The sequence below is a fragment of the Paroedura picta genome, chromosome 3 (assembly GCF_049243985.1).
Source record: "Paroedura picta isolate Pp20150507F chromosome 3, Ppicta_v3.0, whole genome shotgun sequence".
In the NCBI taxonomy this organism is placed as follows: domain Eukaryota; kingdom Metazoa; phylum Chordata; class Lepidosauria; order Squamata; family Gekkonidae; genus Paroedura; species Paroedura picta.
The window spans coordinates 90,741,671-90,756,484 of NC_135371.1; the positions used below are offsets into that span (position 1 = coordinate 90,741,671).

At 40.7% G+C, this 14,814-nt stretch overlaps 1 protein-coding gene across 6 annotated transcripts in view; it reads right to left on the minus strand.

The window, feature by feature from the left end:
• Positions 1–423: 423 nt before the first annotated feature.
• LOC143832412 (pterin-4-alpha-carbinolamine dehydratase 2) overlaps positions 424–14,814 on the minus strand; it is a 107,205-nt gene continuing 92,814 nt past the window's right edge. For all 6 annotated transcript variants that reach the window (XM_077326796.1, XM_077326802.1, XM_077326800.1 and 3 more), the window contains 5 exons: positions 9,035–9,217; positions 8,230–8,370; positions 5,673–5,792; positions 1,660–1,817; positions 424–551 (listed from right to left, as the gene is read on the minus strand). In XM_077326796.1, the coding sequence (XP_077182911.1) occupies positions 440–551; positions 1,660–1,817; positions 5,673–5,792; positions 8,230–8,370; positions 9,035–9,217 (714 nt within the window). In that variant the 3' untranslated portion in view covers positions 424–439. The remainder of the gene's footprint in view (positions 552–1,659; positions 1,818–5,672; positions 5,793–8,229; positions 8,371–9,034; positions 9,218–14,814) is intronic.

Below are 14,814 nucleotides of genomic sequence, written 5' to 3' on the forward strand. Positions count from 1 at the left end.
TGCCCAGCAACCCATGATCAAGCATGCAAAACAACAGAGCATATGTAACTATACTTTATATGTGATCTAAGATACAAGCATGTTATATGTTTTCACTGACAGCACCAGGGTGCAGGATTCTACATGATTACAGGGCCCATGCTCTTCCTCATAACCAAGAGGAGAAACACCGGGATGCTCGCACAGAATGACTTTGCAACTCATGGGAATTTACCACTTAACAGTTACCACATGGTCTGGAGATCAAATTGCGGGATATGATATACACAGATACATTTGCAAACCAGGCAAATAATATTTTGATTTTCCAAGATAGGAACAAAATCAAAAGACTCCTAGCTACGCTGATGTCCATGGGAGCTGTCATTAACCTCTGGTTTTATTAAGTGTTAAGATTGAGAGGGACAAAATGGAGAGAGACCATTTTTAACAATGCTTTTTATTTATTGTGGTGGCTGCTTTTTGACCGAAGAGATTGCCAAGACTTCTCCTCTGACTCTTTCAGCATGGTAGTCAAAGTGGCAACAAGTTCATAGTAGAGTTCTTGCAGCCTGCAAGACAACAATAAGCGGAAATCTTCAGTGAAATTTTCATTGTGGTATAACAGAGTGGAAAACATTCTTCCCTCTTATATCCCTGTATCTACTTAGCTTTCTCTTTACATGAGACAAAAATCCTCTGGGCTATTATGTCATGCTTTAGTGTATAACCTGTAGTTCTGTGCCATAGTATTCTCTCACAGAGCATATAAGGCTTTTATATAATGACAACATGCTTTCAAGAATTCCAGATACCTTCATACATAAGTTCTAGCACTCAGATTCAATCAGTATAGCTAATAGTCAGCATGGTCCCTTCTTTGAATACTTTATAGGATGAAAGCCATGGATCAAGATCACAGTCCCTTTAAACACCTTCTGCAAGCTGCGAGTGACCTCTGAAGGCATTTAGAGGACTCGCGGTCCCTTTAAATGCATTCTCCAAGCTGAGAATTCACTCCGAAGACATTTAAAGGAACTGAGACCACTTTAAATGTACTTTTACTGTGCCTATCCAGCAGTCCTGGGTTTTGGGGGCTTGGCCATTTCAGATAGCCAGTATTTATTCAGTTATCTATGTCTGACTAAAAAAAATAGTTTTTCCAGCTTGGATAGACTGAATGCACATGCCTAGTTATGAGTGGTGAACTCTAATATAAAGTATTGGATTTAATTTCCCACTCCTCCCCATAAAACCTGCTGGATGACCTTGGGCTAGGCTCAGTTCTCTCTCAACCCCACCTACCTCATAAGGTGAATGCTGTGGGGAGAGGAAGGGAAGGAGATCGTAAGCAGCGTTTGAGACTCCTTAGGGTAGAGAAAAGTGGGTATAAAAACCAACCTTCTTCAAAAACTCCTTGTGTATCAAAACGCTTCACATCAAGGAGAACACTAGCTTGAGATCCTCATTGTCTAGGTACAAGGAAATGTTTTGATGCTGGAAAACATACAAAAATTCCATCTTCTACCTACATTCTGAAGTGGTATAGTGCTGAGATACATGCCTTTTTGAACTTTTAAGGACATCTCAATGTGAATAACATAGGAATTAATTAGTGTTAAGCACTTGATAGGCGTTTATGTGAGCATGCGCTTAGGAAGCTTAAGAAGAGTTACCTACTTATAAACTGTGGCATCCTGACGATCCAGGGATGTCAAATACAGGTCAATGAATGGTATACTGGCACAAAATTCTTCTAAGATCATAGGATCTGAATGGTGTAGGGTCTTTTTAAAATCTTCTACTAATTCATTGAAGGTTTTATATTCGCTCGATTTCTGGTATGGAAAAACACAGTTTAAAAACAGCTAAGGAGATGCTATATTTTGCTCCTCGGAACTAATGAACATGCCCAATTACTTCCTCCTTTGGTAAATGACTAATGTCTTTAAAATGCATCAACAGTAGATAAAATAAGTTAGTCATTAAAATAAAAATCTAAAGTGCTTTTAAAAAATCATTCAAGTAAATGTCTAAGTGAACAAGGTTTTAGTCTACACCTAGCTCTAAGATCAGGAGCTGAGAATGTTGAATGTTGAATGTTGAAAGCTGATAATTTAAATGCCACCATAGAAAAGGCTGTATGTCAGGTTTTCCCTGACTTTTCTCATAGCTTAACACAGCTGACAGAGTCAAATGCTCCATTCAGTCCATAAACCTGTATACAACCCCACTCACTCGCAACCCTGGTCAGATGTATAATCATGATACAAAATCAGACATGGTCTAACACTGAACAGCCCCTGCTGAATCTGATTTGCTCATTCCCTAAAATGGCCTCTGACTCAACTCAATACCAAAGTATATATGAAATAGAAAGGAAAAATATAGTTTATCCAATGAGGAAAACACACTAATTGGGCGATAATAGCACAGGGTCTGATCTGTTTACTTTTTTGAAAATTAGAACAATAACAACATGTCACCAGTTGTGGGAATCAGACAAGAGGAACTAATAGAGGTAAAGGTTTGCTTTGGTCTACCAAAAAGAGTTTGCCTTAAATAATTCATTAGGGGGTTAAGTCAGCCCCAGGAGCTTTGCCTGATTGAAGAGCGCAGATGGAAAGCCCAATTTGTTATGTTAGGTCAAGGGAGAACTATACCAGGAGAAACAGTAGAGAAAGATGTAATGATAGCATCATCATCTGAAGATGACACTTTACAATCATTTCCCCAGACATGTGGGGCAATGCAGAAGGGAATTGTAATACATGGATTGATGGAAGCATTGACAACGCACCAAAAGGTTATGTTGTCATTATTGTTATTATTAACTGCAGATATGTCAACTCCTTTCTGAAAGAATATTATATTGAAGGAGAGAAAAATCTTAGTTTCCTTACTAAAATTTCTAGTGCCCCATCCTGCTATATTTCAGCTAAGTATGTTAACGACATAACGCTATGTCTGTCGATCATCTGCAATTATTAGATTGGGAGACTGAAAATCTACTTACATAGAGGGAAGTGTGATGCTCTCCTGGCTGAACAGAGTGCAGGACACTCTGCTGAAGTCTCTTTTCTGGCATCAATATCAATTGCATAGTGCTTCACAAAGGTCTCCAAAGATGCAGATAATGCAGCCTATGCTCTAGTCAAATCAGCTTGAACTGACACCATGGTACTCTAGCCCAGGGGTAGTCAACCTGTGGTCCTCCAGATGTTCATGGACTACAATTCCCATGAGCCCCTGCCAGCAAATGCTGGTAGGGGCTTGTGGGAATTGTAGTCCATGGACATCTGGAGGACCACAGGTTGACTACTCCTGCTCTAGTCTCATTGTAACATTACCAGATTGCCCCCATGTATTTCTGCCATTATTATATCTCTGCAGTGATTTAGTGTGTCCATCTAGCTTGATGTATGCCCTGATGTACCCAGATGCTTTTGTTTGACATCTCAAGGTTGATTTCCTGCTGTTGCACTTTATGCATACCAACTTCCCCAAACATTCCTCACCTCCCTTTCCTTATTGCCCTCTATTTCCCACCCCGTTCGGTGTCCTTAGTTCCCACGTCTGCCCACATCTTAATGCCTGGACTGTTATCTCCATATTATGACTTCTTTTGAATTGTGCCTGGTTTGAGTTCCCAGGGGAGGAGGAGACCCCCTCATGCCTCTATATTCCCCACCCTAAGCTTTGTGAGCCAGTTCTGACTATGCCTTCATAGTAGAAGCTTGCATTTCTAATAAAGAAACTTTAATTCAAAGTGTTTACTTATTTAGAATCAAAGTCTCTCACACTGAGGACAGACCGGATGGGACCGAAATGACCAATAGTGGGTGAGAAGGAACATCAGTCAAGGCCAGAGACTTACGATCAGCAATATACCATCACTTCATTGACATGAAAGATTCTGTAGCCATGCTCTTAAAACATGAAAAAGCTTTCCCCCAAAGGCTAGCCTTGAGTCTCCCCATTATGTCAGATCTCATCTTGAGAGTAAACTGAATGAAAAATTTGCAGTTTACCATGTTATGCCTTTCACCAAGGCTAAGGAGTCATAAAGAATACCCATCAGAGTAGGTCATCTTAGTCCCACACTGAGAACATGTTTTGAATAATGTCTTCTGTGGTGGAGTTGAAGAAAACAATGAAGAGAAGCTGGTAAGGATGTCCTTGCTCAAAAGTGACAAAAAGAACAGAGGGAGGGAAGGAAGGGGAGAGCATATGCCCCATTCAGCAGGAAAACATGACTTCAGCTCCAGTGAGAGGCCTCCCCTTCAGCTTTTATTTAAAAGTAAAAGTCGGATAGGAATTCTCTGGTAGTTGGCCTCTGCAAGCACAGTCCCAATGAGGGATTGTACAGAAGACCGAAGATGAATTGGGGGTTATACCCTCAGGGGAGTAAAATCATGGGACTCTTTTTTTTTCACTAGATGGAGAGTAATTCCTCCCACTATCCCGAGAGAGCTTGTTTTCTTCCCATCATGTTGCTTTGAAAACTGGTCCTAGTAGATCAAGAGTGATTTTGTTCCTGTTGCACTTTCCAAAGCATGCTATATTATCCTGCTCATCTGAGGGAAGAAAGCAAAACGAATGCAGAAGATTAGAATCCACAGAATCCAGTTGGTCATTTTTTGATCAGAAGGAATAAGAATAACTTATTCTTCCAGTGAACTGCTTTCTCCTGTAAAGTAGGCTGACATAGATTCAGATTTAACCAATAAGGGACAGCTTGTAAATTATGGGCCAAAAAATTCTACTTGGAAGCAACAGAAAGTTTCCTTTTTTTCCTGTGGGCACCTCAAGATCTATTTTGAAAGAATAAGATAGGCCTGAATTGTCTTCCTGCTCATAGTTGCAAACAAATAAAACCACTTATTCTGTATGATTACTTTTTCTCTTTCCCTTCCACTGTTCCTCTCGTTCTTCCTCTTGTACCTCTTCCTGCCCCACAGCCCTTTCCTTCCATTTCTCACCTTACTACTTCCTCTTCCCTTTTCTTATCCTAAAATACTCATAAAAGGCTACAGCCAAATTAAAACAGTTAGCACAATTAATTGTCAGAGGCTAATATACAGGACTCATAGAGGGCCTTCAGTCTAAAACTTAACATCAATTCCATTTCTCTAGTTCCGGTTTCTAGAAGTCCTTTGAATTTGAATTTAAATTAAGCCCTGCTACTTAATATCCTAAAATAGCTAAAAGAAAATAGAACAACTGGAAAGTTGAGAATACTTAAGAAAATAAAACAAAAACAGAATTATGGGAAGATAATTTTTACAAAAGGTGTTTTATTAAAGGGGTTAACAATGAAAGTGTTAGAAGTTAATGTCAACCTAAGTTGACCTGTAACATATTTAATGAATTCATTCTATCCAATCCTAAATAATTATTTGTTAAAATAATATTAAAATTAAATCTCAGACAAAACAATTGCTCAAGGGCAGCATTATCAAAGCAGCAGCCGGGAAGAAAAACACACTCAAAAGGGAAGTCAAGGGGTTAAACTCCAACAGTCATTAACTTCCTAAGCATAACATGCCTCCCTAAAATATAACATAAGAAAATTAAATTAACCAACATAACAAAGAAGAAATAGAATATGAATAATATATAATAAGCTCTTGCTAAACTCCACCACAGCACTTCTCATCAGCAACCAGAACCATGAAAATAGAAAAACTAACCTGCTGCTTTATCAATGCACTGATTTCTTCTTGTTGCCTTCTTAATATAGCCTGCTTCTTTGTGTGAAGAGTGGCCCGCCTCTCTGCTTGAAGCTTTCTCTCATATTCTTCAGTTGTATCCTATACCCAAGGTAGTTAAATAGTCTTGAGATGGAGATGCTACTTACTTGCCATAATCTTGGGAGAATTCTCAGCCCAGTAAGAGTATCCACCAGCAGCTGTGCTCCTTCTTTGAGTCTCCCACCCTTCAACCACCTCCATACTATATATAGAAAGTAATAAATAAATGTGGAACCTGCATGATTCTATAATCCACTCCTGGATTAGATAGGTGGCAAGATCAAACAACCCTGCTATTCAAATACTGGGATTTACTTCTGTAATCTATTGGAATGTCCACTCTACAGAGATCCAAGGAAGACATTTCTAAATAAGATCATTCCAGGGTCATTTTCTTCAGCTCATGACAAATTATGGTATTTGCTTTCTGATACGGACCCATTTATGACACAAAGGGTTACCACCTTTGCTTTGGCCACAAGACAGATTTGAGCTGGCCTTGTGGCAAATACTGTGGGCTAATGAGCAGAATGTTTGGGTCAAGTGTAATTTTTATTCTGGTTAAGTGATAATCTGTGTTGTTTTGAACAATTGAATTGTTATCTGACCTTGTGATGGCCTATTGCCTAGTGCAATAAAGTTTGACTGACTGACTTCTGTAAATTACATCCCCAATTCATTCTGGGTTTCCTCCACATGTGAATAGAAAGATAAGGGATTAGCCACTGTAGAGGTTCTACCCAGTACCTATCCATTACATTTCCCCCACCCCTTCCTTTAAGTAGTTCATTGAGGCATACATAGTTATCTTCTGCTCTATTTATCCTCACAGCAATCCTGTGAGGTTGCTTATGCTGAGAGAGTGTGCCTGGCACAACATCAACTTGAAATAAAACACCCCTGATTCCTCCCCTCAAGATTAATGTGTGTAGTAACTAATGTGTTCCATCTTGCAGGTGTTACTAATTGGGCCTCTCAGCCTACAGACCTCCTATCATCTCCAAGACCAAAGTATGGAAGGGTCTACTTGGCTCATCATGGGAACTTGTAAGCCACATGATGGGAGGGGGAGAATCAGGAGTAGTGAGGTAATCTTCCAGAGAGTTCTACCCAGGATACATTTTGATTGGTTCATCATCATTGTCTGATCTAGCTGCACCAAAAACTATAACTGGCCTAAAGGTTTGAAGAAAGAGAGACTGTTGCCAGTTGATAAATTTATATTCTGAAAATTATTCCAATAAACTTCATATGTTCTTGTGCACACTTGCCCTCGGAATCCATGGGGTCCAAGTTTGGACTCCTGGACAATCAGCCAATGATCTTTATGAGTGAGTAAAGATTTGAATGTGAGACAAACAAATCTAACTCCAGAGCTCAGATTACACCAGCTGGATTTACTCCACGAAGCACCAGTCACCAATCAACAGAAGCCTTAACAAAACTTTAAAGAGAAACTCAGATTGTGCAGTTTTTATCTTTTGAAATTCAAACTGATTTATTAGTCAGTTTACAGTCACCCTTCAGATTGGGCAACCCAGGTTCATATGGTTGAGAGGAGATAGATAGAGCATAATATCAGGCTCTAAATCACTCTCCATTAAGAATACATCTGTCAATTAATCTCCAGTTTTGGCATATTTATTTCCTTCACTATATTTTCCCCTGGAATGAAACCCAAAACAAATGGTAACCTAAATTTGTTATTCCTGTTTGGTCCTTGATTTTGTTAAACACCTTCATTATGTTGTATGCTAATTTACTGCTCACCCTTTACCTATATGTATGGACTGGTAACTTCCATTTCATTTTATCTGAGGAAGTGTGCATGTACATTAAAGTGTATACCTTGAATAAAACTCTGCATTTTATTATTAGTGACTAAGTCAGGCTAAAGCTACAGGGACAGTATCAGAACAGCATGGTTGGTCATAACATCATATCCGAAAGCAATAAAACGTGACATAATTAATAGATTCCCAGAAGTGTCTCATGCATTTTTTCTTTTTGTAGTAATCTCAGACAGGTTTGCCACACAGGCACAAAGACAAAGGCAACCCTTTCAAGCAAGGGAAGCTCTGCAGACTTCGGAAATACATTCTTACTCTGCCAGTGGAAAGCCACAACAGCTTACAACATTGTTCCTCCCACCTCCATTTTTATTCTCAAAAACCACCCTGTGAAGTATGTTAGGCTGAGATTCAGGGATTGGCCCAGGGTCACCCAAAAAGCCCCCATGACAGAGTGAGGTTGAACTTGGGCCTCCCACATCCTAGTCTAACACTCCAACTGCTACACCATATCAGCTTTTCTGCCCCCAACAAAGAGAACATTAATATAGCACATTCACTTACTCCCATCCAAGTTTCCATTTTGCTCTTATAACGGGAGAATTCTAATCTCCCTTTCCCTCATTCTCATGTACGCTTGGTTTTTTGCACTCATCAAAAGGTAATTATCAAGTAATATGCACTGCCATCAGAAAAAGTCAATTTACCTGAATATCCATAATGACAACTCCAATGAACATATTGAAAAATACAAAGAATCCAAGGAGAATAAAGACTATTGTGAATGCCCGGCTTGAGGTGAGACCCTTTTCATCCAGTTCATCCTGTAAGTCTGTCCAGCCATCAACCTGAAAATTTGTCAGATTGGTTATTAAGATCAAAAGACTCTATCACTCAAAAATCACACAAGCCAGATTCTTTATTCAATACAATTTCCCCCATGACTTTCACTAAACAGTGAAATGCCTCCCGAATCAAAATATCTGCTATTACTAATTATAATTAGCAGTTATTAATAATTATTGTTGCTTATACAAATTATTTCCCTTGTTCCATTTCATATATTTTCATTTTTTGGTTTTGTCTTTTGCATTTGTTCTTCTTTATTTTTTCCTTCTGCTGTTCCATCTATTTGCTCTTATGCAAAGATCAGAACAGAGGCAATTGACAAAATGAAACAGAACTTTGTTGCTTGCAGACTCTGTTCACACATTGTGAGGAACACTACAAGAAAATTAGAGCTTCATTAGTGAAGTACTGGTTTTATTGGTATGAAATCCTGAAGTATAATCCTCACTGGGCACAGAAATGGAATCCTAATAAAATGTCCTGGGAGGAAACAGCAGAGATATATCCAATTTACAGTGACATCTTCTGAAAAGGTTCCCTCCGAGTTAATTTCACTATTACATGGTTTAATTGTCCATCTTTCTCATTTCCAAGGCAGGAATTTTGGATGGCAAATTTTGTATGACAGAACTGACTGAGAACAGAAAAGCTTTCAAAAATTACCGTTACTAAACTGAACAGAGTGAAAAAGGCCGATGGCAGGTTCCCCCAGTTCCTCATATCCCCAGTAGCAGGATCTCCATACAACTCATGACCCAGAATCGCAAAGATGAACATTAATAGGAACAACAAGACAAGGACGTAGATCACATTCTTCGCAGTCTGGCCCAGGGCTGTCATCAGAACCTGGAGTATTAAAATGAAGTAAACACAAGTACATTTTAAAACAAATGGAACTAGAAGTAGAACTGGTTAAGTCTTGTAACCTCTCAAGCAGAGAGCTATCAGCTGCCAATGATAAGCCATGCATAACTATGGAGGGATACAAACAAGCAGGCCTTAAGATCTACTTCAAACACTGCCTTTTGGACTTCAGAACTGAAGCCAGAAAACAAAACAAACATGCTTATCATGTATTAATTGTGTCTATTTGTAGTTAACTCTGAACATTTCTCAGACACTGATCCTATGAATTTAGCCACAAGAAGCTGCCACATACACACATAGGCATTGTTTCTGACACCAGAGGTGTACATTTTGTACTCAAAGAGGGGTTCCTGGGTACAAAACATAACATATGAATCAATAAGGAAATGTGACTGCATCTGGAATTACTGATATGTGTCCTTACACAAAGCACGGAAGCTGACAAGGTGGTGATATACTTGATCTATCAAAACAAAACAAATGCCTTGACAATGCAGGAGATACAGATGAGCATATGATCCTGGCTTTGCACAGACCCATTAACCAGGAAATGACACCTGAACAGACCAACAAATGGATTTTGGATTTGAAGTATGAGATGGTGTTGGCAGACACATATGCTGATCTTAAAAGAAACAGCAGATTGTATAAGAAACTCTTTGGCATTTGTAGGCTTTCTGTAGTCAGAAAGGGCAGCCAGCCCATTCTCTAGCCATTCTCTGGAGCATTGTAACACTCAAGCAGTGCAGTCTTCTGTAGTTTAGAGTTAATAGAAATGTTTGTGATCTTGGCCAAGATCCATGACCAACAGTCTCACTCAATTCAGTATTCCCATCCATTCCTAAGAGAGTCTAGTGTACATTCTGATGTAATTTGTAGTACTTTATAAGAGTTCATTTTGTTTAGAGTTCTTACCCAATGACCCTGTGCTTTGCAGTGCTTTCTCTAGGGGCACATTAAGCAGAAGTTACTGTAGTGCCAAAAACCAACAAGACCACATCTGCTTCACAGTAAACACTACTGATGCATTCAGTCAACAGTACGGCGGCTTTGTCATGGAACTAAGAATTCCTGAGGACATTTCTTCTTGTTCTGCTATAACACTCTACTACAACAGGGCTTTCCTCCTCTCCCTTCCTCCACCAGGCCTGTTTCGACTGAAAAGCCACTCCAGATGGATAGGGGATCATCCATAGAGGTCTGTGATGCAGCTTGAGAGAGAGGAGCAGTTGGAGAGATGATGATGGAAACTGGAAGCCCACTTTGAAAAGCACTTTCCACCTGCACTGGGTGTCTTTGGATCCAAGTCACTATAAAATACTAGCTCTCACTATCCAATAGATTATTGGGGGTGGGGGTGGAAAGTGCCATCAAGGCAAGCCAGCATATGGCAACCTCACATGGTTTTCAAAGCAACAGGCATTCAGAGATGGTTTGCCATTGCCCTGCCTCAATGCAGAGACCTTGGACTTCCTAGGTAGTCTCCCATCCCAGTACTAACCAGACCCAACCCTACATTGCTTCTGAGATCTGATGAGATCAGATTAGGACTGTTTCTGCTCTAGCAAAATCATTCAGATTTTCATTTTTAAAGAATCAAATGTTTCATCCATTTCCACACTGAAATATGTAGATGCAAATTGCCCCCTCACAGCAAAGGAATCCCCAGGAAAAAAAAATTCATATTTTTAAACAGGGTCTAACAAGGTCTAATCCAGGGCTGTCCAGTGTAGAAATGTGTGCATTCAGTTTTTTTTGCCGTGTCTGCCATATTGTGTTATTTGAGCATGCTCCTTTCCTCATTGCAATCCTCCCTCCCCTCTCCCTCCCTCCTGAAAAATCTGCCTTTTTTAAAAGGGTGATCATATTACAATGCTGTTTCTAAGTTTTTAAAAAACAATATTGTACAGTAGCATTATAATGTTATAACAGAGTTTAAAAAAATACATACAGGACACTTTGGGGGAAGAGGGGAGGGAATTAAGGACACAGAATAGTGGGATTAAGGGAGGCAATGAAAAAAAAGGTGCAAGCAGGCACCATTTTGTAAAAAACACATTTTTTTAAAAAAAGGAAAGGGAACAAGCATGATAGGAGGCTGTCTCCATTGTACTCAACTCAGTGCAGAAAGCATGTTGCAAATTTCAGCCTGGAAAATGAGAGGAAAGCCCAAAAGTGGAAAAGCTAGAGTTAACTCGCAACATCCAAAGGAAATCCAAAATGAGGTGAAAGCAAGGTATGTCTTTTTTGCGCATGAAGTTTTGTCACTTCGCCATGATCTTACAGCCATAATTGACACAGATTGTGAACTGGAAGCTCCATGGCCATCGCGGGGGATGTTTTATTTTTATTTGTTTATTTATTTATTTGTTTGTTTGTTTGTTTGTTTATCGCCCTCCCCGAAGGCTCAGGGCAGTTTACATAGAACTGAAAACTATACAGGAAACATTAAATATAACTAATTATAACATTAATATTAACTGATATAAATGTATAACATTAAACAATAATAATACAACAGGTCCAGGAGTCTTGGTGGAGCTCTGGGGGGGGGGAGAGGGGGGCAGGGGCCCTGCTGATGTCGTTGGCTGATTGTGCCTGGCCTCAGGCAAATGCCTGGTGGAGGAGCTCCCTTTTGCAGGCCCTGCGGAACTGCTTAGTTCAGTGGCTTCAGGCAGCTCTCTTTAACCAAAGTGGACAAGTTGCTGGGGTTAGTAGGGCAACCACTTGTCACCTGGATCCCTGTCTGTTGTGGCTGCTCAATTTGGGCAACCAATAGATAGAAGGCCCTTTGAGAGATATTGTCAACCTCTCCTTGTCATCTGGAGAGTTCTCCAAAGGGCTTAAGGAGGCAGTGGTTCACCTTCTTCTGTAAAAACCATTGCTAGATCCGCGGGACCCCACCAGCTATCGCCTGGACTTGCATTAGCGTTTCTGGGCAAGGTGGTTGAAAGGGCCGCCGTGGACAAGCTCCTGGCATTCTTTGAGGAAGCTTCAGCCCTTGACCCATACCAGTCAGGCTTCTGTCATGGCCATAGGGTGGAGACTGCGTTGATCACCTTCATAAATGATCTCCAGCCCCAGCTAGATCAGAGCAGTTCGGCTATCCTTGTATTTTTAGATCTGTCGGCTACATTTGATGGCAGCTGTTAGCCCACCACATAGCCAGGATGGAGATTAGAGGGACATCCTTACAGTGACTAATCTCCTTCCTCCAGAACCGAACACAGAGGATGGCAGTGGAGGAGTTATCACGCTTCTTGCACTCCCCTGTAGGGTGTTGCAGGCGGCGATACTTTCCCCTACATTATTTAACATGTGCCCCCTGGCACAGCTGGTTCAGAGCTTTGGGCTGGAGTGTCATCAGTATGCAGATGACACCCAGCTATATCTCCTGATGGATGGATGGCCAGACTGCCCTGGAAACATTTACCAGATGTTTGGAAGCAGTATCTGGATGGCAGAGTTGCCTGAAATTCAACCCCCCTAAGATAGAGGTTACCAGAACATCTTATTTGTCTCTTGAGAAACTTATATGCAGGTCAAGAAGCAACAGTGAGAACTGAACATGGAATCACTGATTGGTTCAAAACTGAGAAAGGAGTTCGGCAAGGCTGTATACTGTCGCCTTGCCTATTTAACTTGTATGCGGAGCACATCATGAGAAAGGCGGGATTAGAGGAGTCACAAATTGGGATCAAGATTGCAGGGAGAAATATCAACAACCTCAGATATGCAGATGATACCACTCTAATGGCAGAAAGTGAAGAGGAACTAAAGATCCTGTTGATGCGGGTGAGGAGGAGAGTGCAAAAGTTGGCTTGAAACTCAACATCAAGAAAACAAAGATCATGGCATCCGGCCCTCTCAATTCCTGGCAAATAGATGGGGAAGAAATGGAGATAATGACAGATTTTATTTTCCTGGGCTCCAAAATCACTGCAGATGGGGACTGCAGCAAAGAAATTAAAAGACGCTTGCTCCTGGGGAGGAAAGCTATGGCAAATCTAGACAGCATCCTAAAAAGCAGAGACATCACCCTGCCAACAAAAGTTCGTTTAGTCAAGGCTATGGTATTCCTAGTTGCAATGTATGGCTGTGAAAGTTGGACCATAAGGAAGGTTGAGCGTCAAAGAATTGAGGCTTTTGAACTCTGGTGCTGGAGAAGACTCTTGCGAGTCCCTTGGACTGCAAGGAGAACAAACCGGTCAGTCCTAGAGATCAGCCCGGACTGCTCCTTAGAAGGCCAGATCCTGAAGATGAAACTCAAATACTTTGCCCACCTCATGAGAAGGAAGAACTCCCTGGAGAAGAGCCTAATGCTGAGAGCAATTGAGGGCAAAAGAAGAAAGGGACGACAGAGAATGAGGTGGCTGGATGGAGTCACTGAAGCAGTAGGTGCAAACTTAAATGGACTCCGGGGAATGGTAGAGGACAGGAAGACCTGGAGGATCATTGTCCATGGGGTTGCGATGGGTCGGTCACGACTTCGCACCTAACAACAACAAAGATAGAGGTTCTATGGCTGGGTAAAAGAGGGTAGGATCAGGAAGCATGTTTACCCATGGAGGATGGGTGCAGCTTATAGCTGTACCTATCAGCAGGAATCTGGGAGTGGTCTTTGATGCCTCCCTATCTATGGAGGGTCAGGTCACTAGAGTAGCCCAAGTGGCGTTTTATCATCTGCACCAAGTGAGGCTACCAGCACCCTACCTGTCCCCAAATCACTTTGGTATTAGACCTTGCTGAGGTTCCTCTCCTCCCAAAACCTCACCCTCCCCAGGCTCCACCACCATATCTCAGGAATTTCCCAAGTTGGAGTGGTCAACCCATACATAAGCCTCTCATACTGTTCACATATGCAAAAGCAGAAGCAGGCGAAATGGAGCTCTATTGCACCTCATATAGAAACTGCACCCACAGGGAAAGGGTACTTACATAGTTCTTGCTCCCTTTTTGCTAAGAAAACATACACACAAAATGTGCACAAATAGCAGCTATACAAGTGGCCATTAACAAAAGCTAATTTATAAATAAACAAATAATCTCAGTCAATGACTGGACAGCAGTTTCTGTTGGGCTTCTGGGAAAATAACATTATTGGATATTAATCTATAGACAGCCTTGAATCTATTTAGAAATATACAGAATGGCAATTGAGGACAACAAACATCATGTGTTGACCTACTGGCTGTGGACTATTCTACACTGTTAAGAATGATAAGAACCTTTTGTTCTTTGGTGCTGTTTTTTGAGCTGTGTCTGTTATTATGTGTTGTAGGGAGTAGAACTATTAAGGTTGGAACATTGGTACCTAATGTACCAGGTTGGTTTGTCTTGAATAACTGTTGGAGGTTTATATCACTCCATATAAATTGAATGTTTTTATCAGAATACTTTGATTTAGGAATTCAACTTTGAAAGCACAGGAGTGGTCTACAATTTTTTTCTCATAGTATTTTCATTTGTGTATTAATCTGTAACACTGTATCCCTTCTATCATTGATTGTCATCCTCTGAAGCTGCCATTTCCTCTTGGAGATCTGAAAGGGCTTCTAAGCCCATCTGGGGGATCC